The following is a 25,822-nucleotide window of genomic DNA, read 5'->3' as shown; positions in this document are numbered from 1 at the left end:
GATCCAACCCATTCCTGGTCCATGTGTACAGAAGGGGATGACCTTACCCATTAGCTCTAGAAATGGGCATATGAATCTGGCCTGGCCCACAAGAACACAGTATTCTCTGCCCAAAGTGACTGATTTAGGAGTGGGCACAAGACCCTAGCAAGGCCTAACAGAATCAATGAACACCAGCTACAGGCCTTTGGCTAAATCTACAGAAAAGGGGACTCTTTTTTCCTGCTTGGGTTGTTAGGCTAGTAAGATAGGAAACTGGAGTTGCCATCTTTCTACCATCTAGAGAAGGCCTAGCCTAAAACTAAGCCAACATGTAGGAAGAGAGATGTGAGATGGAAAGAGTCTCCTCAGTTATAAAAAAGCCAGTAGATTTCCCTACATCGTGGAAGCCAATACAACTGAAAAGAGTGCAGATTAGTACAAAGGAAATGCATCACTTGTACCATCAATGCAGAAAGGAAGTGAGTTGAAAGCTAAAAATCAGAACATAGGACACAGGCTCTTAAGACTACCAAGAGAGATAAAGAGGATTTATCATCACAAACGGCATTATTTCCTCCTTTCAATAATATACTGTTGCAGTATATAAAGCCAGCTTCCCACTATGTTTTACCTATATTAACAGGATTTATAACTTTCTACACTGTATTCCTAACGTAGATCTTCTATCTTACTAGAAGGTAAGCAATTTGAACACAGGTTCATATCTGATTATTTTTTTCTTCTGTACCTGGCATAGTCCGTAATCACAAAATCCCAAACAAATATGTATTGAATGATTCAATCTTACATGTAATTACTCCTGACCTTTTTGTAATCAATAGCAGCACCCATAATCCTACTTCAAGGTAAGGGTTTTACTGTTTGTCCTGGGTTGCAGTGGAAGGTCAAACTATTGGGCCAGACACTTGTGGCTCTTTGATATCTCAGAACGTGTAGAATAGAGAATGGAAATAAATCTCTGTTGTCATCTATGCTGTCTTTTTGAAAAACAAAAAGAGCTTTGCCGACCTCACTAAGCTCAACTTTCTCATATGTACTTAAAATCTATTTGAAGTAATAGTGCAAAAACTATTTTCATAGAAAAATAGCTAACACTGTGCAACCAGGAAAATTTTACAGGAAAAAGGAGGACTGATCACTTGATGGGAACCTTTGTGGAGATGTCAGTTTAGATTTGTTCAATGATCACACAAATGTAAAAAGAGTACCCACTCCAAAAGAAAGGTCTGATAAAATGGAACCTTGATATTTTGTTTAGTATTCAATGTCATCAGGAATTTATAATCTCCTACTTTCAACTGCCATACAAAGATAAAGTACTATCCTGTTGTCAGCCTTTGGCAAATAACCAATCAATATAACCACCAATCCTTAGATGTTTTTGGATTTGATTTTTAAAAGACGTCCTCTTTATTTATTTATTTACTTTTGGCTGCACGGCTTGCAGGATCTTAGTTCCTCGACCAGCGATTGAACCTGAGCCCTCTGCAGTGAAAGCACCGTGGTCCTAACCACTGGACCGCCAGGGAATTCCCCAAATATGTCCCCTTTAAAAACACGTTTCCCTCTTTCTTTTTTTTGCGGTACGCGGGCCTCTCACTGCTGTGGCCTCTCCCGCCGCGGAGCACAGGCTCCGGACGCGCAGGCTCAGCGGCCATGGCTCATGGGCCCAGCCACTCTGTGGCATGTGGGATCTTCCCGGACCGGGGCATGAACCCGTGTCCCCTGCATCGGCAGGCGGACTCTCAACCACTGCGCCACCAGGGAAGCCCCATGTTTCCCTCTTATACGTATGCTGCAAGACTCTACATTTATAGATGCTGTCTATCTCCAGTCCTACAAAATCCTCTCACCCTCCCCTGATTCACTCTTTTGTTTATAAAGAGTACTGCTAATCCCTTAAGGGGCACTGTCAGCTTTTTAAGAGGTGAGCACATAAACGTTTTAACATCAGATTTGGTATTCCTTTTAAACAGAAATACTTGGAATACTTCACAAAACTAGGATTGTCAAAATCAAGCTTTAGGGTTTCCCTGGTGGCGCAGTGGTTGAGAATCTGCCTGTCAATGCAGGGGACATGGGTTCGAGCCCTGGTCTGGGAGGATCCCACATGCCACGGAGCAACTAAGCCCGTGCGCTTCAACTACTGAGTTTGTATTCTAGAGCCCGTGAGCCACAACTACTGAGCCCGTGCACCTAGAGCCCGTGCTCCACAACAGGGGAGGCCACTGCAATGAGAGGCTCGCGCACTGCAGCGAAGAGTAGCCACCACTCGCCACAACTAGAGGAAGCCCACGTGCAGCAATGAGGACCCAATGTAGCCCAAAATGAAATAAATAAATCTATTAAAAAATCAAGCTTTATTAAATTATACTCCATAAGGTCTCTTTCCTGGTGAGTAATACATAGATCAAACCAAAAAAAGGAATTTAAAAAATGTTTTCATTGTTACACGTTCAGGCCTTCGTTGTGGCAACAGATCCTTCCATCACATCAGCAAGCTAGAAGGATCTCATCAAGTCGCAAAGCACACAGCATTCCTTCCTGGGCCCCATTTTATCTCAGGACGGCTCCCATGTGAGACCAAAACAGACCAAGGCAGTGAGACTAAACATATCCTTGTTCTGGGAGTGAAAAACTGAATCCAAAGAGAAGACCCATCAAGTATAAGCTCCTGAGCTCTGGTTACTCAATTTTAGAAATGTCTTCTAAACCCAACTGCTGATGGAGCAAGAAGCAGAGTGCCGGGGGAGTTTTGAGTGGTGAACTGATCACTTGCCTTTAGAAATATCAACACCTTGCCATACGGATTCGACTGGTTTGACTACTGCGACTCGTGCTTAATTTTCTCTTCTTTTGCACCTAGCTATTTGTTGTCTACTCTTTATATTTTGTCCCTCCAGGTTCCATAAGGGATTCGCGGCACAGAGGGAGACCCACCCACTCGGGGCACGTTCTAGAGAAAGAAAACCAAAGATAATGCAAGGCCAGGATTCGGCCTTTTCCAGGAGGGAAATGGCAAAGAGGGGCAGAGATGCCAGTAGCTGGAGCACTGTAAGGGGTTCCCAAGGCAGACAGGGTCGAAGTTCATGAAGGAGAGAGACAGTGTTTAGGAAAGCACAGGAGAAGGCATTTGGAGGAGGTAAGAGTGCAGACGTTTGGACTGGCATTCGACTAGGAGAAAAAAAATCCCATTGGAGACTCAACGATCCCCTCCCCTCCAGCTATATCCTCTCTTACCAGAGCCTGAGGGCCAGCAGCGACGACGCGACAGAATCTCAGCGGCCGAAGCGTTCCCACTTCCGACTCAGCACGGCAACCGGAGCTAACGTCATGACAAGGCGCCGGGCCTTGTGGAATCTTATTTGGGCGCCGGAAGCTGGGTGTGTCGCCCTGCGCTAGAAGAAGGCGCGCAAACATCCCCACTGCGCATGCGCTAACTGGCTTGGGCGGGGCGGAAGTGGCCGGAAGTGGATTTGGGGTTGGATTGGGGGCGGGTCAGGTTGAGTTGGGAGCGGATTGTGGTGGAGCTCAGTGGCATACGCGGCTCTCGGAAACCCACGTATCAGCAGCACGTATGAGTTGGTGAACCCTGGCACTGCTAAGGCCTCCGTGGACTTACGCTGATTGTCCCACCGATCTTAGACCTTTTTGAAACAGCTTCTGTAACTCTTCATAGATAATTATTATCTATGAAGCAATAACAGTAGCATTAACAATAACTGAAACTTGTGAACTGTTATTAGGTACCCGGAAATGTGTTAAGATATGCTTTGATTGGAGTGCAGTTTTCTTATTTGTAAAGTGAAGACGAGTACATCCTAAAGGTTACTTTGAGGTACACAAAGGCAAAGGAAGCAGCATACTTTTCAAGCATGCAAGTGAAAAGACAATTCATAGAGTGACAGAAAAAATTTGTAACTCACATATCTGATAAAAAGTTAATATTCAGTTATATAAAAAGCCTATAACTCAACAACCAAAAACCTAAACAGCTTGATTAAAGAATGGACAATGGGCTTGAATAAGCATTTCTCTATAGAAGATATACAAATGGCCAATAAGCACATGAAAAGAAGCTCAATGTCACTAATCATTAGGGAAGTGCAAATTAAGACCACAGTGAAATACCACCTCATACCCATTAGGAAGGTGATTATGAAAAAAAATAGAAGATAAGTCTTGGTGAGGATGTGGAGAGATAGGAACCCTTGTGCATTGCTGATGGGAATGTAAAATAGTGGAGCACTTTGGGAAAAGAGTTTGGTGGTTCCTCAAAAAGTTAAACAGAATTATCATATGATGCAGCAATTCCACTTCTGGGTAAATACTCCAAAGAATTGAAAGCAGGGACTCAAACAGATACTTGTACACCACTGTTCATAGCAGTATCGTTTGTAATAGGTGAAAGGTGGAAACAACCCAGAATGTCTATTGACGGGTAAATGGACAAACAAAATGTGGCATATACATACACATCATTATTAAGCCTTAAAAAGGAAGGAAATTTTGATACTTGCTATGAACCCTGAGAACATTATGCCAAGTGAAATAAGCCAGACACAAAAGGACAAATATTGTATGACTTCACTTATATGTGGTACCCAGAGTAGGCAAATTCAGAGACAGAAAGTAAAAAAGAGGTTACCAGGGGTGGGGTGAGGGAGGAATGGGGAGTTATTGTTTAATGGGTAAAGTGTTTCTTCAGGATAATAAAAAATTCTGAAAATGAGAGTGGTGATGGTTGCACAACATTGTGAATGTACTTAATGCCACTGAATAGTATACTGTAACACACACAGACACACACACCAAATGTTGAGCAATCTTAGAGTGCCTATTATGTTCCAGCATTGTTCTAGCTCCTGAAGCTACAGAAGTAGAAAAAAAATACAACTTTTCCTGGAGCTTACAATCTGGTGAGTGTGGAGTGGTAATGTAGCATTTAAAATTAATGTGCACAAGGTGGATTATTCAATAAATACTTCCAGAATAAGTGGGTAGCTATGGATTTAAATGTTAGTCAATATATTAGACCTTTACACTAAAATTAATTCAAGGTGGATCAAAGATTTAAATATATAAAGTGAAACCAGGAAAATGCTATAGGAATTAATGGGAGAAGTTTTGTAAAAGAATAATCTAAGCCATAAAAGAACAGTGAATTCTACTACAGTCAAATATTTGTAAAATGTGTATAGAAAACCAACCATAAGTAAAGTCAAAATCTAAATAACAACACTGGAAAAATATTTGCAACTAATGCCACAAACAAAAGATCTATTTTCCCAAATATGTAAAGGGTTGTTGCAAGTCAATAAGAAGAAGATCAGGGGCTTCCCTGGTGGCGCAGTGGTTAAGAATCTGCCCGCCAGTGCAGGGGACCTGGGTTCAATCCCTGGTCTGGGAAGATCCCATATGCCACGGAGCAACTAAGTCCGTGTGCCACAACTACTGAAGCCCGTGCACCCTAGAGCCTGTGCGCTACAATTACTGAGTCCACTCGCCACAACTACTGAAGCCCGCACACTCTAGGGCCCGCATGCTGCAACTACTGAGCCCACGTGCTGCAACTACTGAAGCCCATGCACCTAGAGCCTGTGCTCTGCAACAAGAGAAGCCACTGCAATGAGAAACACGTGCACCGCAACGAAGACCCAATGCAGCCAATAAATAAATAAATAAATAAATAAATAAATAAATAAATAACACTTAGAGAAGGGGTTATATTCTAAACACCAAGAGTAACAGTAAAAAAAAAAAAAAATCAAAGGATATGAGCCTGTATTTCATGAGAAGGAAAAACAAATGGTTAGGAAAATGCAGATTAAAATTAAGCTGAGATGCCATTTTTAACTTATCAGATTGGCAAAGTTCAAAAAATTTAATAGTACACTGTTAGATTGTGTATGGAACAGTAGACACTCTTGTTAGGATTATGTATTGGTCCAACCTCAATGAAGTGCAATTTGGCAATATTTAATTAAATTACAGGTGCAAATACATTATGGTCCTACAATTCCATTTATTTGTATTTGTTACAAATAGTCTTAATGTTCAAAATGACATTTATTGTTAGAAATAAAACTGTAAAAACAAGACATATGAGAAATCTTTGTGGCCTTGGGTTTGGCAAGGATTTCTTAGACATGACACTAAAAGCACAATCCATTAAAAAAAATGGATAAAACAGACTTCAGCAAAATTAAAAACTCTTGCACTTCAAAAGACACCACTAAGAAAATGAAAAGACAAGTCACAGACTGGTAGATATATTTGCAAATCATGTAGCTGATAAAAGACTTGTATTCAAAAATATATAAGAACTTTTACAGTTCAATAGTAAGAAGAAAAACAACTTAATTAAAAAAAAAGTTTTGAACACACGCTTCACTAAAGATATGATAAGCATAGCTAATAAGCACATGAAAAGATGTTCAACATCGTTAGTCGTTAGGGAATGCAAATTAAAGCCACAATAAGACACTATTTTACATCTACTAGAGTGGCTATACTAAAAAAGATAGTAACAAATATTTGTGAAGATGTGGAGAAACAGGAACCTCATTCATCCATCGCCGGTGGGAATGTAAAATGGAACAGCCAGTTTGGCAAACTGGCAGTTTCTTAAAATGTTATACATAAATTTACCATACAACCCAGCAATCCTTCACTCCTAGATATCAACCCAGACAAATGAAAACATATGTCCACACGAAGACTTGTACGAGAATGTCCAGAGCAGCATATTGTATAACTCCATTCATCCAGAAAAGGCAAATCTAAAGAGATAGAAAAGAGATTAGTGATTGCCTGGCATTGAGGGTGAGAACAAGGAGTGACTGCAAAGAGCACAAGAGATCTTAAGAGACTGATGGAAATATTCTAAATCTGGATTATGGTGATGGTTGTACAACTGGGTAAATTTGCTAAAAATTACCAAGAACAGGTGAAATCACTTAAAATGAGTGAATTTTATGTAAATTATACCTCAATACAATTTAAAAAAACGACATTTATACGGTCATTGTGGCATTGTAAGAGCAAAAGAACAAACGTAAATTTCCATCAGTAGAGGACTGGTTAAATAAATTATAGGGGATCTGTACAAAGTGGCTGCATAAAAAAAAAAGAGCTCCTTTATATATTGGTATGAAGTGATCTTCAGGTTTTATTAGGTGAGAAGTGCAAGATGTATAGTATGATAACATTTGTGTGAAAAATAGGGGAAGGAAGAATAATGTGTGCTTAAGAGTTTGCTTGGGGACCTCCCTGGTGGCACAGTGGTTAAGAATCTGCCTGCCAATGCAGGGGACATGGGTTCCATCCCTGGTCCGGGAAGATTCCACATGCCGCAGAACAACTAAGCCCGTGTGCCACAACTGCTGAGCCCATGTGCCACAACTACTGAAGCCCGTGCGCCTAGAGCCCATGCTCCACAACAAGAGAAGCTACTGCAGTGAGAAGCCAGCGCATTGCAGTGAAGAGTAGCCCCCACTTACTGCAACTAGAGAAAGCCCACGTGCAGCAATGAAGACCCAACGCAGCTAAAACCAAACCAAACAAAAAATCACGATGCATTTATCATCCATAAAAAAAAAAGAATTTGCTTATGTATGCCTAGAATACCTCCGATATATAATACTTTAAATATCTTGTAAAGCTATGTAAGAAACTAGTATTATTGTTTGCCTCTGTAGAAGGCAACTGGGTGGCTGGAGAGGGAGGTGGAGGGCGACCTTTCACTGCATATTAGAACCATGTGAATTATGACTTATAAAGAAAGTAAATAAAAATGCAAACTTAAAAAAATGGTATTCAAATAAAGGAGGTTATTTGACCGTTTCGTTTTTCTTTTACAGAAAAATTACTTCCAATAGGTGGCGCTCCTGAAACACCATACAAGTTTTACTTTACTTTTTTTTTTTTTTTTGAGAAAAACCCGAATTTGCTCTGATGGCCTTTCCTCTCCATTTGTCACCTTTGGGAATCTTGAGTCTAGATTTAGGGTTGAAAATCTCTACTAGGATTGCTCCAAAATGTATTGCTCTGTTTCTGAGAACTGGATAGAAGGGAAAACACCTGGATTAAAAAAGAAAAATTGTAACTGGTTCAGAAAACCAAATAATGCTTGGGCCCTGTTTTACTGACTGAAATTTCTGGTTGATTGAATTAGAACTTCTGATTGATTGCTTGGGTGATTAGAAGGTTAATATAGGTTCAGTGATTCTTAACTAAGGGCGACTTTGCATCCCGTGGGGATACTTGCAATATCTGGAGATATTTTTGTTGTCACAGCTGGGGAGTACTACTGGCATCTGGTGGACAGAGGCGAGGGATGCTGCTAAAAATCCTACAATGCACAGGAAGTCATCCCCCTCCCCCCAAGGAATTATCAATCAATCCTCCCTACCCCCCATCCTTATAGCTGCTTGGGGAAAGGAGATAAACTTGGCAGTAGTTGGGAAGGCAGGTAGTGCAAAGGCACGTTCTTAGAATTGGTGTAGAGAGACACACCTACTCAGAGTTCTGGACTCAATTCTTCCTCAAATGGTTTCCTTGAAGGTGGCTGTATTGGTCATCTTCCCTTTCCTTAAGGGGCTAAAAAGGATAGTACAGTCATAATCATTTTCCATCGTCCTCTATGAATTAATTTGATGCATATTTATTTTCTAATTAAAAAAAATTTTTAGCTTTCACTCTAAATGTCTTTATTTTTTTCACCTTTCTTCATATATATATACTTAAAAATTTTTTTATTGGAGTATAGTTGATTTACAATGTTGTGTTAGTTTCAGGTATACAGCAAAGTGAATCTATTATACATATACATATATCCACTCTTTTTTTAAAAAAAACTTTTTTTAAGATTCTTTTCCCATATAGATCATTACAGAGTATTGAGTAGAATTCCCTGTGCTATACAGCAGGTTCTTATTAGTTATCTACTTTATATATAGTAGTGTGTGTATGTCAATCCCAATCTCCCTATTTATCCCTCCCTGCCCTTACCCCCTGGTAACCATAAGTTTGTTTTCTATTGATGCATACTTATTGAGTGCTTTTTATGTTCAAGGCTTTGGAGTGGTTTCTTCATGGTCCTGGGGGTGGGAGAGGACAAGAATGGAGGCTCTGTATCTAGTTTCTCTGTGTGTTCTTCAACTTTTTGTCACTAGACCCTGACCTCAGTCTCTCTCAACTCTTCTCTTTATTTCGTCCATTCTACCCAAAGGGATAACAATGCCATCGTCTGGTATGTCCTAAGCAGTTTCTTCCAAATAACTTGCCCCCCCATTCCAAAATTTTACGACTACTAACTAGCAATGTCTCTTTCACTTCACATTCCGTTACCTGATAGAGCTGGTCATTGGACAACAGTGTCTGCTTGTCTGAAGCTGCACAAAAAATAAACAAAAGGTACACATACACAAGATAGAATAAATAATATACTGGGATATATTCACCCAATGGAGTACTGAATAGCAATAAGAATTAGTGAAATACATCTACCTATAACACTATGGATAGATGTCACAAGCATATTGTTGAGCAAAAGAAGCCACACACAAGAGTACTTACTGTATGAGTCTATTTACGTAAGCAACAAAAACAGGCAAAATGAATCAATGTTGTTAGAAGTCAGGATAGTGGTCGCTTTTGGGACTAAGTGGAGGCTGGAAGTGACCACAAGTGTTAATTCTCTTTCTTAAACTGGGTGCTGGATTCATGTGTGTGTTTGCTTTTTTAGAAAAGCTTTTTGAGCTGTGTGTATGTGATTCATGCCCTTTTCTGTATGTAGGTTTTACTTCAAGAAAGAGTTTCTTAAAAAGCACAGAGGACAAATCAGAGAGAGTTGGATCTTGAGATAGGCAAATATGCTGTGAAAACACCAAGTGTCCTTTTCTCCTGCCTACAGAACCAGAGCCCCACCCAGTCGTGCTCATCAGTGACACGTGCCAACCCAGTCTTTTCTATTGGTTCTATTTTGGTAGGAAGAAGGCTAAGGGTCCCAGGTGGTCTCACCCCTCAGCTAAGAGCATTCTTTTACCTCTTGACTGGCGAACTCCTTCCTGTCCCGCAATGTAGTAGACCCCAACAGCAAGGAGGAAAATGCTGATGATTTCAGCGAAGATAAAGCCAGACACAGTGGCTAAATTCAGCTCAATGCAGTTCTGACACACTGTGGGGAAAGGGAAGGATAAGCCTCCTTCGAGGTGTGAAAGTTGTTCTGGATTTTTTTCTCCTGAGATAATACCTCTGTCTAGGGCAGAAGACTGTTCTCTCTGTGGGTGGTATGGCAAGGGAATTGCCTGGGAAGATCCTTGGGCTGAGAACTCAATGCTTTTTGATGTTCCTCTGTCCCCCAGGAGTCCTGGGGGAGCCCATGAAGTATTAGTCCCAGCAACTATTGAAATATAAGGAAGACCAGATCCCATTCTCCATGCTCAACTGCCTTCTACATTCCTGTTACTTACCTGGTAGTCTCCCCTGTCTCCCTCACCTGCCCTAACTCACTTTATATAAACTGCTGACTGCTCCAATCTGTGGGGCCTACCCAAAAGTGAGTCAGGCTTTACAACACAGGCTATGTTTTTTCAAGAATTTGGGGGAGCTACTTTGTTAAATTCAAAAAGAAGTAAGTTGAGGGACTTCCCTGGTGGTCCAGTGGTTAAGTCTCCATGCTCCCAATTCAGGGGGCCAGAGTTTGATCCCTGGTCAGGGAATTAGATCCTGCATGCTGCAACTAAAAGATCCCACATGCCGCAACTAAAGATCCCCCATGCCTCAATGAAAATCCCGCGTGCCGCAACTAAGACCCGGCGCAGCCAAATAAATAAATTAAAAAAAAATTATGTTGAGATTAAGAAAACTGGCTCTTACTTCACTGTTTAGCATCTATTTCCACACTCACCCCAGACAAGAAGCTCACCAGAGCAGCAAGTACTGTTTAATTTCACACAAGCAAACCAAAGGGGATACGTACTTCTATAATATACTTGGAGTGGTTTTGAACGGTTCTTTGATCCTTGACACCAATATATCCCTCGAGGGTCCTTGGTACTACTTCCAAGATTCCAAGTCTTTTTACTTGTGTTTACAGGACTTATTTCCACCTCATCTTTAAACCATCTGATAACATTTTCATTCATGTCACAATTCAGAATTACTGAACCATCTTCTTGATTGTCATCCACTTTTACTGAAAAAGGAAATGTCTGTTAAGATCTTGCCTCTGAAATTCTCCCTGTCCCAGGGCATCAGGAGACCATGACAGTACTGCTTCTTAAGCTTTAATGTGCACATGAATCACATGGGGTCTAGTTAGAATTTCAGGTTTTATTCAATAGTTCTGGGGAGGGACTGAGATTCTGCATTTCTAACATGCTCCCAGGTGATGCCAATGCTGTTGGTTCATAGGTTGTGCTTTGAGTAGTGCCTAGCTGCTAGGGTCCTCTTTCTCCTCCAAGAACCAGAAAACTAATTGTTTAGCTACAGGAAAGCTGCCAGGGAGGTCAAGGCTGGCCACTGATTTGGTTGACACTGGGGAGGTTTGCTGTCTATCCTTCATCATCCCATCCCTTCTTGGCTCTTCACTTGCTCCTATAGGACTACTGTTGTGGGAAGCCATACTTCCATGAATTTCCTCAGAGGTTGATGATAGAAAGAAGCCATTTCCCCTACCTTCATTCAACTGTGCCATAGTACCTGTAGAGACAGAAGAGAGACAGAGGATCAGCTGGGCATGGAGTCATTCAGATCCCCTGATGTATCATTTCCATGGTCATTTGAGGCCAACATGGAGAGCAAGAGCCTAATTCATGCGAGTGACAGTATCTATACCTATTTCTTTGGATTGTTGCCTAAATCACCAAACCGAATTTAGGGTGTTGTATAGCAAAGAGTTTGTCTGGTCTTTCTCCTGGGTTGCTGGGAGGGAGTTTCTCAACCCGTGGAATTTCATGAATGACAGGATTGCCTTTGTGATTCCTCGTGGGCCCTTGGATCACACATGAGTTTACGCTAATGAGATGACTCAGGATGGGACTGGTCAAGACCAAACATGTGATTGGAGAATTGGGGCTTTGAGCCCTAGGAGGGGGAGGAGGACTGGAGATTGAGTTCAGTCACACGACCAGTGATTCAATCAATCATGCCTATGTAATGAAACCCCAATAAAAACTCATTCATACTTCCTAGTTGGTGAATATATCAATGTGCCAGGAGGGTGATGTATTTTAATTCCTGAAGGAGAGGGCATGGAAGCTTTGTGTTCAGGACCCTCCCAGACCTCACCCTATGTGTCTCTTCATTTGGATAGATCTGATTTTATTTTTTGTAAGAAAACTGTAGTAGTAAGGATAGGGCTTTCCGGAGTTCTGTGAGTTGTTCTAGCAAATTCTGAGGGGGTTCTTGGGAACCCTCCAGATTTGTAGGCAGTTCGTTAGAAGTGTGGGTAGTCTGAGGATCCCTGAACTTGTGCCTAGCTTTTAAAGTGAGGGCAGTCGTTTTGGGGACTGAGCCCTTAACCTTTGAGGTCTGACACTAACTCTGGACGGTTAGCATTGCAGAACTGCATTGCAGTATCCGTAAGGGTATTGCCTGTACAGTGTGGAATGCTCTTCTCCTTTAGCAGCTAAAGCCCTGGCAAAGACTGGGTGTGCACTAGCTAAAGCCTTTTAGAGCTGAGTTACTTCTAAAACCTTCAGCCTTGGTGATCCATTTTTTGTGGAAACCCTGAATGTCCCCAAAGAGTTAGCTGTTAAATAGCCCTCAAATCTGTCTCAAAACTCAGAGTAGTAGAGTTGCATGGTAGACATACTATAGAGAACCAACACTGGAGTTCAGTTCAATTGGATTTAATCCAAACACTTACCACTATTATATGTCTGAGTAACGAGTAATGAGTAACGAGTGTGGAAGAAAAGGGTGGTGATACAAATAACTAGTTGTTGCTTCTGAAGAGTTTACAATGAAGTGGGAAAAAAATAAACACAAATGTAATAAATGTAATAGTACTTGTAAATTATCATTTAGTATTTGTATAAATGCATATGGAAAGGGGTAGAAACTATTGATTTTGACCAAGGGTGAGGGGACAGGGAAAGCTTGACAGAGAAGATGGCATTTGGTTCTGCCTTGAAGAATGAGTAAGAATTCACCAGACAGAGAAAGAGTTTCCAGGTAGAAAGAATAGCTGAACAAAGATACAGACTTGGAAAAGGACAAAAGAGGTAGTTTGGCTAGGGGTAGAGTTTGTTATGGGGAGAGATGGGGGCATAGATCAAAGTGTGATGGAAACAGTTGGAAGGAGTCAACAGTCTTAGAACTTCATATAGGGGTGAACTGTTTATGAATAGTTCACCCAGCACAGTGCCTGGAATATGGTAGGAGCTTTATATATTTCGAATGAATGTATGAGTGAATAAATGGGTAAATGAAGATAAAGAAAAGCAAGACAAAGAGTTAAGCAGATTTCTAACTAGCTCTTCTCCCCATCCACCTGATCACCATGGGAGGAAAAAAGAGTCCCCTCATTCTAACTCTGATTCAAAACTCCCCATATCTCCTCCCTCTTGCGTCTCCCTCCCACCCTCCCTATCCTACCCCTCTAGGTGGTCCAAAAGCACCGAGCTGATATCCCTGTGCTATGCGGCTGCTTCCCACCAGCGATCTATTTTACATTTGGTAGTATGTATACAGACTTAAACTTTTGAATATATTCTTATATCAGTGGACGTCTCTTTAGCATTTCATACTCATGGTGATTTTCTCCTTCTGGAAGCTCTCTACTCCCTTGGTTTCTATGGAATAGCACTAATCCGATTATTTCAGCTCTTGGATCATTCCCTTATCTCTTTACTGACATGTTTGTTCTCTAACTATTCTTTAAAGGTGGTATCCTCACAGTTCTATCCTCAGCCTCCTCTTCCTCACATCTCTCATAGTTCTTGCGTGATTTCAACGACTTTCAATGTGGAGAGGATCACCTCTAGTCCAGATTCCAGGCATCGGCCCAGTTCATCCACTTCCTATTGTATTTCCAACTGAATATTTGTTCAGGCAACCTATATTGAACCTTACACTCAATCTGGCAACGTTGAAACTTATCTCTTCAATTAGACTATGAGCTAATTGGAGCAGAAGGTTTTTATTCACCTTTATAGCCTAACACGTAATAGGATCTCACACGTATTTGTTGACCAGCTGACCAACAGAGTGAGTGAATGCTTCATAGGTCTACTCCTAACCCCAGCTCTGAGTTAAGGAACACATACGTTTCTCTTCAGACTCCTGGCCTGTGCCCTTTGGGCTACATTCAAACCTAAGATGGTGGCATCCGGATTCTCTCTCAAGCCAGTAAAGTCATCTGTTTTGATTTCTTAAGAGACAAGGACTCCATCTCTCCCATGGAACATGGCTTCTCTTTAGCAGAGAGCAGTGAGAAGCTTCATTTTTGCCCTTCCTTCTCTGAACTTTAGGATGACAGCTCGAGGTTAGGGGATCCAAATATTCTTGCCCCCTTGTTATGGCTTCTTCCCTTGAGCCCTTCTCCAGACTGTCAGACCCCCTAGCGGGCCCTTACCTTGAAGAAGAGTGATAGCCAGGATGAGGCCAGCCAGACGCTTCCCCTGCTCCATAGCAGCCTCTGTTCTTCTCCCGCAGAAGCACTGAGCAGCCCCTAGCAGCCAGCCAGCCAGCCTGTGCTAGCGTATAGCCTGGCTCCGCCCAGCATCCTTAAGGCTGGGGCCCCTGTGAGAAGGCAAGAACCCGGAGCCTCCACCCTCTGCTTCAAGTGTGGGCAGTGGGTGGGGGCAGGGCTCAGGAGGGCTGCAGGTGCAGATACCTCTGGCTTTTCAGTTAAGGAGAGGAGCGTGGGTGGTGGAGGGGAGGGAGCGTGAGGGAGTGCTGGATTCCCATCTCAGAGACTCAGCTTGTACGGAAAGCCACCTTGGGTGCTGGGCAGGAGGGGGCCTGGGCCGCTTTCTTTTTATGAGGGGAAGAAAAACGTTTCTGCCACCACTTGTTACTTGGGTCTCAGCCAGCTGTTGCTAGCTGTTGTTGTTAGAACTAGTGAATTTAGGTGGGAACTCTTAGGTGCTTGGGGCTGGAACTCTGAACAGAAAGCCACCTCAGTCCAGGGATTTTTTTTCACTGCTCTCTTGAGATGAGATCATCAGAGTGGTGCCTGCCTGGAAAGGAATAGGTAGGACAATTCCACCAAGACAGACCATACATTTCCAAGGACTAGGGTCAGCTGTGTTCCCAGGACCTCAGGCCCCTCAGCCGGTCAGCCAGTGAATTGAGAAAAATGTACGGAGCTCTCATCACGTGCCACGCACAGGCCAGGTGCTGGTGATACAGAAGTGAGCAAGACATGTACGCTCTCTACCCTCAGATAAATTACAGTCTAACTGCGACAGTGTAGGCAGTTTGGGATTTCCATAGCCCAGAGGAAAAAAGTCCATTTGTCTCCTGGGGAGACTCAATTGTGCTGCGAATTAATCATATTGTTATTAATAACTCTCTCTCTTATTGAGAACATATGAAGTGTCAGGTACCATGGAAACATTCCATTCGAATTCTTCTCATGGTACTGAGGGAATCGGGCTCTGAAGAATTCTGTGACTGGCTCAGACCCAGCAGGTAGGCAGTATTGGAGCCAGGATGTAAATCTCTCGTTAGAGGGCTCCCAAAGCTCAAACTCCCACTGGTAAGAAGCTACTTAGGGGCTTCCCTGGTGGCGCAGTGGTTGGGAGTCCGCCTGCCGATGCAGGGGACGCGGGTTCGTGCCCCGGTCCGGGAGGATCCCACATGGCGCGGAGCGGCTGGACCCGTGAGCCATGGCCACTGAGCCTGCGCGTCCGGAGCCTGTGCTCCGCAACGGGAGAGGCCACAGCAGTGAGAGGCCCGCGTACCGCCAAAAAAAACCAAAAAAACAAAAAAACAAAAAAAAAAAACAGAAGAAGAAGAAAAAAAAAAGAAGCTACTTAGTGTGGTGTCCCAGGCGGCCCAAGGAGGACCTCGGGTAGGGTCCCAAGAAAGACCAGGAAAGGGAGGAACCTAGCTGATATGGCTTCTGGGATGGGGTTCACAGCTTGTCTCAAGGGTTTTGAGAGGTGGCAGTTTTTAGGTGGTGAGTAAATGTAGTGATGTTTGCTGACAGGAACTCAGAATTTCTTGTTTTTCATCAGTGACTCAAGAAAGGACACCCTGAATCTCCTTTTACTTCCTAGAAGTCCAGGCAACCTTTTCCATATCCTCTGCTTCCCCCTTCTACCCCTCCCCCACCCTCCATGCTCTGAGAAAGAGCAATTTGCACCTGCTTCCTTCCTACCCCACCCCCAGCCTACCTCTACCCTGGCAGCCTCCCATCACCAACAGCAGAGAGCAGAGAAATAGGCGTCTTCTAGTGCCTCCACCACCCTTTACTTTTTCCGGGTACACATGAGTCAGTTGGGGGAAGGCAGCTTTCACCTTGGCTGATAGTTCTGTGACTTGGGTCTGTCTTCTGGATGAATTCTGCTGGAAGATGGAACACAGAAGTTTTCTGTCTGGCCTGATACTGGCTGCCCTTCTCTCCCAAGGTAAGGCTTCTCTGGGTGGATGGGGGCATCTTGGAGAAGGGACCTAAGAGCGACATTACCACCTGGAATGTGGTCCACTCGAAAGTCCTTCTCAGTGCTAGCTTCAATTCACCAGGCAGCATTGTCAAGGAGGGCCATGTTGGGATGTAGCACAGGGTCTGGGAAGCACAGGCTCTTGGCTTTGACTGAATCCAGCTAGGGGTGCATCTTTGCCTTGAATGTCTCTCTGAAGACCTTAGGCCAGAGATCTGTAGGAAGTGTTGCAGTATGTGTGTGCCTTAGCCTAGGGCTGGTAATGGGAGCACTGTTCCTTCTAGGGCAGAGAGCCTTTGGGATCCAGGACTCTTGGTCATTTGGCCATCATGATGTCACCACCTGGGGCCATGGCCCAGCACTCAGGGGAATGCTTTAAGAGAAAAGTTAAATTGAGGCTGAGCAGGAGGGAGGGCAGATTTGGGGTAGTAGAATGACCCACTCATCCACGTTTGTCTGGTTTTAAAACTGATACTCTCATGTCCCAGGTATTCTCTCAATCCCAGGCAAACTAGGATGAATGGTTACCCTAGTAGTCAGCTTCTTTGGGACATCCAGGATTTCCATTGGAAGCGGATCCCCAAGGAATACATGACTCTGTGATGTGGAGCATCTGATCTACATGGATCTCCCTGAGAATACATGCATTTTCTCCTGACCTGCTACAGAGGCATGAGAAATGGCTCTTCGGGGGGTTTTCTAGAGGATGCTCTTCTATCCAAATTGGTTACTGACCATGAATCTCAGGAAGAATGTAGATTCCACTTTTTCCTGGGATTGGAGATATAGATTCCAGTGCCTTTGTGGGCTGTGGAGATGCTCTCAGTCACAGCAGTTCAGTGGATCTAGAAAGGTGCTGTTCGTACCTCCAACCCTTAAACTCCCCACAAGACTTGACCTGTGTGGAGCCCCAAGAACAGATTCAATAAAAATTTTTTTTCCTGTCCCTCTCCTCCTAAGCAAGGGTGGAACAACTAAAAATCTTTACATGGGATTTGCCCTAGGTCCCCTTTTGGACCACTGGGATGGTAATTCATATTAGCTTCTCTCCTACCCGCAGCCATCATTGGCCATAGGAAAGGCTTTAGTAGTACCATTCCCTTGGTAGTGGTTGGGGCAAGGGTGGGGCGAGGGGGCAGAAGATGAGAAGTTGACCTGGGAGTGTTGCAGGTGGCTGGGAAGTAGAATTAGAAGGTTTCTTGGAGAAAAAAATGAAGACATCTCCAATCGAGGACCATTCTTCTGCCTTTCCATATCTCTTGGGTGTTTTAGCAGTCTGGGCTCCCCTCCTACTTCTAATCAGTGGTCTGAACACATTTCCAGGAAGGTTCTTGGATCGACCCAACTCCATGTTTTCCTCTTTTGCTCCATGTCCATCAGGGCCTGTCCTCTGTTTGGATTGTATCTTCATGTCCTTCTTGGTCCCCGCAGTTTGTGGGGAGTCTATTGAAGCACTTCTCTTGTGACTTCCGTCTCTCTCACTAGAAACCATGAACTATTCTAGACTTGGAAATTGGTCCTTCTTAAGTATGAGCCTCAGCAGAACAAGCAGTCTGGTGCAGACCAAAGAGCTGGCTCCAATTGTGGTATTTTTTCCCTTAGTGAGCCCCTTCAATATCTCTGTGGAGGAACTTGAGGACAGAGTGTTTTTGAGATGCAATGAGAGTATCACGTGGCTAGAAGGAACGGTAGGACAACTGGCCTTAGGCAATAAAACTATGGACTTGGGAAAACGCAACCTGGACCCACGAGGAGTGTATGTGTGCAATAAGGCAGATGGACAAACCAGCAAAACACCTACTCTGCAAGTATACTATCGAAGTATGTGCTTCCAAGACCCTTTGCGTTGGAATGGATGGGGCCTCTGTATATGAGAACTTTCTAGGTGTAGGGAGCTCTGGTGTACCAGTCTGTGCTCTCAACAAACTGGGTTGTTCTCGTAATGGCATGAGCCAGATTTTGGAGCCCTGAGTGGGAAATAGCTTAATGGCAAAAGAACAATAGGGACCTTGTGACCCAAGCAGTAGGGGCTTGGTGGGGAGAGTGGTTGGCCTACTGCCTTGTTTAAGTTCCTACAAAGCTGAGACAACTTCTTGGCTCTCCTCAGGGATTTCTTGGGTTGAAGGTTAGAGGTAGATGTATCAAGGCTCTCAGCAGGACTTTTTCCAAGTTTGGGTCTTGGCATGAGAGATCCTGGGGCTGACTTAAGAGGCAGAGATGGTTCCCTGATCTTGAAGACCCTCCACCTCTCCTTCGGCCTCCCTTCCCCCACAGTGTGCCAGAACTGTGTGGAGCTGGACTCAGCCACCCTGGCAGGCATCGTCATCACTGACATCATTGCCACTGTGCTCCTTGCTTTGGGTGTCTACTGCTTTGCTGGACACGAGACTGGAAGGCTCTCCAGGGGTAAGTGGAAGGGACAGAACATGTGTGTGTTGTGGCTGTGAATGTGGGTATGAGTGTGTACCTGCTAAGGAATGGGGCTGGAGGTGGGTTGTGTCTCATCTGGGAGTCACTATTGCAATCTCCTAAGGCCTCTTACAACTGGTTGCTGACAGAACTTAGGTGCCCATGTAGCTCATGCAGACTTCCAAGGGTGTGACCAGCTGAAGTCCCCCTGCAGCATTCATGGGGTCTCCCTGTCCCATCTCCTAGGCCCTTGTTGACTCTCTTTCCCTGGTTCTTCTAGTTGCTGACACTCAAGTTTTGTTGGGGAATGACCAGCTCTATCAGGTGAGCCCTGAGGGGAAAAAGATGAGAATGGGGGGAGGAGTGAGTGGGGATGGAGAGCCTGATACTAGGTTTAATGTGTATGTGTGTGAAGGTCCTAGTGGGGAATCCGTCACTGGGGGGTCTGGAATGGCCAGGAATGATCTCTCATCTCTGGGGTCTGCTGGGGTTCTCCCTGGGACAGTTCTGACACTGCCTCCCTGTTTCTCCTTCTCATCTCTTAGCCCCTTCGAGATCGGAATGACGCTCAGTACAGTCATCTTGGTGAGAACTGGGCTCGGAACAAGTGAACCTGAGGCTGGTGGCTTCTAGGCTCATTGGTTATCGACTGGACCTTCTCTCCTTGCTCAGCCAAGAAAGCTGTCCTCCTTCACTCAGCAGGCGCCTGGACTTTTGAAGGCTCCTGGACAAGGCATGGGAGTGGCCCTGACCTGACTGGGCCCTTGCCCTCCCCTGCCCACCTGTGTCCTTCTTTCATCACTTCCCTCCTCTGCCCCACATGGACCGTGTGATGGGCCGTCTCCCACCGTATCTTGACCCACTGGTGTTTCTGTCCTGGTGGGCTCCCTGGGTGCAGGATCGGCCCCACCACACTCTCTTGGCTCCAGTCCCCTATTACAACCCTTCTACGGCTTTGATTTCCTCACCACAGTGGAGGGCGGGCTGCTGTGTTTAGGGACACAGCCACTCAGACGTTTCCATGACATCATGAGCGGAGGTGGCAGAGACATCAAAGGCCCTGAGGATCACTTCTTATCAAGACTCCGAGAGTGTGTATGACAAAGTCCCATTTCTGCTAAGGGGCTGGCCTTGGCTTTATGACTCCTGTGGAGTGGTAGCCACTACCTACAAGGAGGTCTCAGCCAGGGCCCCTTCAGTACCCTTTTCCCCTGTATAGAAGGTACCGTTCTATTTTCTTTCCTCAGAACCTTTCCCTGCCCCACCCCTGCCTTCTGCATAGTAAACTGGCATCAGAAACTCTTCATCAATTAAAACGTACTATCCTTCTCCACACACTTGGAAAGCTGGAGTCTGAGACTGGGTGGGGAATTAGGATATTTTCAATAGATGGCATCTTTAGCCATTGGGTTAGTGGTGGTTCTGAAACTTTGGGATTTATTTAAAAAATACACACTTGGGTCCCACTTGGGGACACTCTTGGGTCCCCAGGTGATTCTGAAGCAGCCTCAATTCAGAGAATCTCTGGTTTAGAGGAAGAATTGAGGCCACTTACTCTTTTGTGTCCTTTACGCCCATGCCTGTCTACCATGTGTGGGAACCCCTCTTTTTTTTCTCTGCGTAAGAGTAATTCAATAAACTTCAGAACAGTTTAATGAGAGATGGGCTTTTTTTTTTTTAAAGATTTTTTTGATGTGAACCATTTTTAAAGTCTTTATTGAATTTGTTATAATATTGCTTCTGTTTCATGTTTTGGTTTTTTGGCTGCGAGGCATGTGGGGTCTTAGCTCCCCAACCAGGGATCGAACCCACACCCCCTCCATTGGAAGGCAAAGTTTTAACCCCTGGACCACCATAAAAGTCCCCAAGAGTGGGAGTTTCTTAGACCAGGGTTCCCAAAGGAGAAAATTATTAGCAACCACATAGCCAGAGGTCTGGATGATTCTGCCCACTATCTCCTCAAGATACACACAGACCCTAACTTTGTTAGGACAGAATGAACTTCCAATTTACACAGGCTTCATTCATGGTTATGTTTCATTCTTACCCTTTATACCCTACTGCTGCAGTCCTCCTAGCCCTAGATCCAATTTTCACACTGGATCCCTCCACCTTGGGCAACTCTTCCACGGCTTGCATTGCAGCAATACTTGTGTCCTTCCCGTGCCCTGCACACTTCCTTTGACCCTGTGCTCCTCATATACCCTTATGTCCCCCTCTACAGCTCACCAGTTCTCAAAATTCACTGCACATTGGAATCTCCTGGGGAGCTTTCAAAGTACTGATGCCTGGGTGACACCCCTAGAGATGCTGATTATACTGGGTTGGAACATCAGGACTTTTCAAACTGCCTAAGCTGATTCTAATGTGAAGCCAAGGATGAGAAACACTGACCTTCACCTGAGCCCTTCTGGAAACTTGGGCCCCTTCAGCTCTCTTTTTTTTTGTGCTTTTAAAACACAGCTTTACTGAAGTAAACTGACATGAATAAACTGCATATATTTAACGTGTAAAATTTGATAAGTTTTGGCATATGTATACACTTGTGAAACATCACCAAGATTGATAAGTATGAACTTACCCAATACCCTGGACAGTTTCCTTGTGCCTCTTTGCATGCAACCTCTTCCTTATCCTCTCATCCTCTAGGCAACCACTGATTGGCTTTCTGTCATTATAGATTAGTTTCCATTTATCTAGAGTTTTAAATAAGTGAAATAATATAATATGTACACTTTTCTGGTCTGGCTCCTTACACTCAGCATAATTATTTTGAGATTCATCCATCCCTTTGCATCTATGAATAGTTCATTCCTTTCTAATGTTCAGTAGTACTCCATTGTATGGATATACCACAAGTTGTTTATCCATTCACCCCTTGATTGTCTTTTGAGTGTTTCCTGGTTTTGACTATTACAAATTAAGTTGCTATGAACATTCATACATAAATCATTATACAAGTCATACACTCATATACAAGGACATACACTCTTATCTCTATTGGATAAATACTCAGGAGTGGAATGGCTGGGATACAACTTTTAAAGAAAGTAGTCTGGCTATTCTAGGTTCTTTGCAGTCCCGTATGAATTGCCTTCTCAGTTACTACAAAATGCCTGCTGAGATTTTGATCAGAATTGCATTGAATTCATAGATCAGTTTGGAGAGAACTGACATCCTAATGATATTGAGTCTTCTAGTCCATGAATATGTCTTTTGTCAAATTTATCCCTAGGTGCTTTACTATATGATGATATTGTTTATGTTATTTAAAATTTTTTGATTTCCAGTAGTTCCTTGAAATTGTATAGGAATACAATTACTTTTTGTATATTGATCTTCTATCCTGAAAACTTCCTAAACCCATTTATTAATTCTAGTAGCTTTTTTTTTTTGTAGATCCCATTGGATACTCCATATATTTGATCATGTTGTTTGTGAATAAAGACAGTTTTTTATTTCCAGCTTTTCCATTTCCAATCTGGATCTGTTTTACTTCCGTTTCTTGGCTCATTGTACTACTAGAACCTCCAGTACAATGTGGAGTAGAAGTGGAGAGAGGACAGCCTTGCCTTATTTGTGTTTTTGTTTGTTTGTTTTTAAGTTCTGGGTCCATTCTAAATATTTATTTATTTGGCTGTGCCGGCTCTTAGTTGCAGCACGTGGGATCTTTAGTTGCGGCATGTGAACTCTTAGTTGTGGCATGTGGGATCTAGTTCCTTGACCAGGGATTGAACCCAGGTCCCCTGCATTGGGAGCGTGGAGTCTTAACCACTGGACCGCCAGGGAAGTCCTGCCTTATTAGTGATCTTAGGGGGAATGCATTGTTTTTCATCCTTAAATATGATGTAGGCTGTACGTTTTTCTTAGATGCCCTCTAACAGGTTGAGGTCATTCCCTTCTCTGTCCAGTTTGCTGAGAATTTTAAACAAAAATAGTTGTTGAGGATTGTCAAGTGCTTCTTCTGTATCCATTGAGATGATTATATGGTTTTACTTTTTTTGTCTGTTAATATGATAAATTACATTGATGGCATGATCTGTTAACCCAATCCTGCATTCCTGAAAAAAACTGTACTTGGTCATTATGTATTTTTTTTGTGTGTGTATATTATTAGATTAAATTCGCTAAAATTTTGTGAAGCTTATTTTTTTTTTTTTGGCTGTGTTGGGTCTTCGTTGCTGTGCACGGGCTTTCTCTAGTTGCGGCGAGCGGGGGCCACTGTTCGTTGCGGTGCGCGGGCTTCTCATTGCGGTGGCTTCTCTTGTTGCGGAGCATGGGTTCTAGGCACACGGGCCCAGTAGTTGTGGCTCGCGGGTTCTGGAGCGCAGGCTCAGTAGTTATGGTGCACGGGCTTAGTTGCTCCGCGGCATGTGGGATCTTCCACGACCAGGGCTCGAACCCGTGTCCCCTGCATTGGCAGGTGGATTCTTAACCACTGCGCCACCAGGGGAGCCCGTGAGGCATTTTTGCATCTATTCATATGGGATATTGGTCTGCAGCTTTCTTTTCTTGTCATGTCTTTGTCTGGTTTTTTGGTATCAGGGTATGTTAGTCAGGGTTCTTCAGAGCAACAGAGTTGCAGTTGATGTTCCATGTTGAGCCCAAAGGAAGGTCTAGAGACAGTAAGAGCGCCCTCTTCCTCAGACGACCTCAGTCTGCTTTTTCTTAAGGCCTTCACTGATTCGATGAAGCTCTCCCACATTATAGAAGGTAATCTGCTTTACTCAAAGTCGACGATATAAATGTTAATCTCAGCTAAAGAGTACCTTCACAACACAATGAGATGCGTTTGACCAAATATCTGGGTACTGTGGCTCAGCCAGTCTGACACATAATATTAAGCATTGCGCGTGATAAGTTTGGTCTTCATAGAATGAGTAGTATTCTCTCTTCAATTTTCTGAAGGGGTTTGTATAGAGTTGGTATTATTTCTTCCTTAAATGTTTGATAGATTTCACCAAGGAAGCCATCTTGGTCTAGAGTTTTCTTTGTGGAAAGGTTTTCAACTCTGAATTCAGTTTATTTAATAGCTGAAGGGCTATTTTGGTTACCTAGTTCATCTTCAGTGAGTGGAGTGCCTTCTCCTTTGACTTCAAATTCTCTCCATCCTTCCCTTCAGGGCCCAGATCAAGTCTCTCTTCCTCCATGGAGCTTTTGCCCACCACCTCAGCTCTCCCAGTTCCTCCTGGGAACACTGACAACACCATCTATAGCACTTCTATGCTTACTCACATTGGTTCTGTCGCTGTTTAACTTTTTGCATACTTGACCACTCATATAATTGTAAGCTCCTTGAAGACAGGAACTGTTTGTATCCTTTTGGTACTTAGCACAGTGCTGGTCTGTCACACGAGTGATTAGAAAAGCACTCATGGAAGGAATACCTAAGCAATTCAATACAGAGTTTTTAAGTCAGGAAAATGGAGAGCATTTCTAATGATCATAGTCAGCACTGGGTAGCTGTTCAGAGCATTGGAGTTGGACAGCCTTGGCGGCTAATTCCAGCTCTGTCCCTGACTAACTGTGCACCTTGAGTGAATGACTTCACCTCTTTGAGCCCCCTATTCTCATCTGTAAAATAAGGACATCTACCTTGTCGGTCGGTCATCATAGATGAAATGAGATAACGCTTGTATAGTGCTAAACACAATTTCTAGAGCAGAGTAAATGCTTCCTAAGTGTTAGCTATTATTGCTTTCGTTACGCTGAGCCATACCTCCCTTGCCTGGGCAGCATCACATATACCTGGGACAGAACTGCCACCCCGGGCCAGCCTGCTGATCAGCAGCTAGTGGTGGTCAATGTCACAGAGATTCCTTTCGAGCCTGAGTGCTGAGTGCTTACAGGGAGAGAAGCAGCTTCAGCAGGGGCCAACAGATAGAAACTGTAGCCACAAGACCAAGGCTGAGTGTGTCCAGTGTGTGGAGGCTGCTAACCACAAAGGGCTTTTGTGAGTCGTGGTCACACTCTTAAATAGTCCTGGGGTCAGCAGAGAGGTTTCTGAGTGCAGAGAGGGAGCAAGGAGAGCCCACTGGTTTGAGCTGGGCTGAGAGGTCCTCAGTGCTCTGGCGTCTTCTCTCTGCAAGCTGAGTGTGTGCCCTGGGAGAGTGGAAAGAAACCCTCCCACAACACCAGTTTCTGCTGCGCTGCACCCATGTCCCTCGCTCAGAGTGTAGCCCACATCCTGGCCGCTAAACCACAGCCCGCCTCGGGCTGCAGGCTGCTGCCTCTCACAGTGGAGGGAGAGGGGCCTGCCCGGCAGCACCTCCTCCCCTCCCCTCCCCTCCCCTCCCCAGCTCCGCGGAGGCGCTTCCTTTTCGAGGCAGCGAGGAAATATGTGTCCGCTGCCTCCCCTTCACCTCCTCTCTTCTGCCTGCTGCCTTCAGCTACCTTTTAAGGCCTCTGTTTCTGTCTCACCCATTTTCTGAGCTGACCACTCCATCAGGGACCCATCAGGCACTCTCTGCCATCCTTGATGTTTTTCTCCAAAAGACGTTAGGCAAACGATCATTTCTTTCTTTCTCTCTCTCTCCTTTCTTTCTTTTCCTTCCTTCCTCCTTCCCTCCCTCCCTCCGTCCCTTTCACTCTCTCTCTCTCTCTTTTGATTTATTCCCTGATGCCCTTTCCAAAGAGAGCTTCAGATAATGTCTGTTTCAGCTGTGAAAACAGGTAGTACTGGCATTTGGGGTCATAGCTAGGAATATAGTCAGAGGAAGGGAGGACCTGTGTTGTCTTAGGAAAGGAGGCAGCCTCTGAGGGCCTCCCAGAAAAGAGGGACAGCAACTCTT

The 25,822-nt window shown here is 44.1% G+C and overlaps 3 protein-coding genes across 3 annotated transcripts in view; 1 reads left to right on the top strand and 2 right to left on the bottom strand.

Annotated features, from left to right (window-relative positions):
- Window positions 1-3,391, bottom strand: part of UBE4A (ubiquitination factor E4A) — a 33,971-nt gene extending 30,580 nt beyond the window's left edge. Inside the window, exon 1 of the mRNA XM_067751182.1 lies at window positions 3,244-3,391. The gene's annotated coding sequence lies outside the window, so the exon portion shown is untranslated. The remainder of the gene's footprint in view (window positions 1-3,243) is intronic.
- A 2,436-nt stretch (window positions 3,392-5,827) lies between these two features.
- Window positions 5,828-14,842, bottom strand: CD3G (CD3 gamma subunit of T-cell receptor complex). Its single transcript, XM_067747676.1, has 7 exons — window positions 14,588-14,842; window positions 11,686-11,709; window positions 10,988-11,203; window positions 10,052-10,183; window positions 9,355-9,398; window positions 8,521-8,604; window positions 5,828-6,785 (listed from the first exon to the last, which is right to left on the bottom strand). The coding sequence occupies exons 1-6, from the start codon at window positions 14,640-14,642 to the stop codon at window positions 8,539-8,541; spliced, it is 537 nt and encodes a 178-aa protein (XP_067603777.1). The 5' UTR covers window positions 14,643-14,842; the 3' UTR covers window positions 5,828-6,785; window positions 8,521-8,538.
- A 1,643-nt stretch (window positions 14,843-16,485) lies between these two features.
- On the top strand, window positions 16,486-20,680 carry CD3D (CD3 delta subunit of T-cell receptor complex). The gene is made up of 5 exons (XM_067747675.1): window positions 16,486-16,589; window positions 18,225-18,443; window positions 18,897-19,028; window positions 19,312-19,355; window positions 19,577-20,680. The coding sequence occupies exons 1-5, from the start codon at window positions 16,535-16,537 to the stop codon at window positions 19,640-19,642; spliced, it is 516 nt and encodes a 171-aa protein (XP_067603776.1). The 5' UTR covers window positions 16,486-16,534; the 3' UTR covers window positions 19,643-20,680.
- The last annotated feature ends 5,142 nt before the right edge of the window (window positions 20,681-25,822 follow it).

The sequence above is a fragment of the Pseudorca crassidens genome, chromosome 9 (assembly GCF_039906515.1).
Source record: "Pseudorca crassidens isolate mPseCra1 chromosome 9, mPseCra1.hap1, whole genome shotgun sequence".
Taxonomy (NCBI): domain Eukaryota; kingdom Metazoa; phylum Chordata; class Mammalia; order Artiodactyla; family Delphinidae; genus Pseudorca; species Pseudorca crassidens.
The sequence above is the reverse complement of the archived record's forward strand: the minus strand, read 5'-3'. Positions and strand labels throughout refer to the sequence as shown.

Excerpts from the sequence above, each read along its gene's own strand:
- CD3D (XM_067747675.1), top strand. The coding sequence starts at position 16,535 with ATGGAACACAGAAGTTTTCTGTCTGGCCTGATACTGGCTGCCCTTCTC. Across the intron at positions 16,590-18,224 it reads GGCTGCCCTTCTCTCCCAAG|TGAGCCCCTTCAATATCTCT; the intron begins GTAAGGCTTCTC and ends TTTTTCCCTTAG. Across the intron at positions 19,029-19,311 it reads GACTGGAAGGCTCTCCAGGG|TTGCTGACACTCAAGTTTTG; the intron begins GTAAGTGGAAGG and ends TGGTTCTTCTAG.
- CD3G (XM_067747676.1), bottom strand. The coding sequence starts at position 14,642 with ATGGAGCAGGGGAAGCGTCTGGCTGGCCTCATCCTGGCTATCACTCTT. Across the intron at positions 11,710-14,587 it reads GGCTATCACTCTTCTTCAAG|GTACTATGGCACAGTTGAAT; the intron begins GTAAGGGCCCGC and ends CTGTCTCTACAG. Across the intron at positions 9,399-10,051 it reads AGGAGTTCGCCAGTCAAGAG|CTTCAGACAAGCAGACACTG; the intron begins GTAAAAGAATGC and ends TTTTTTGTGCAG.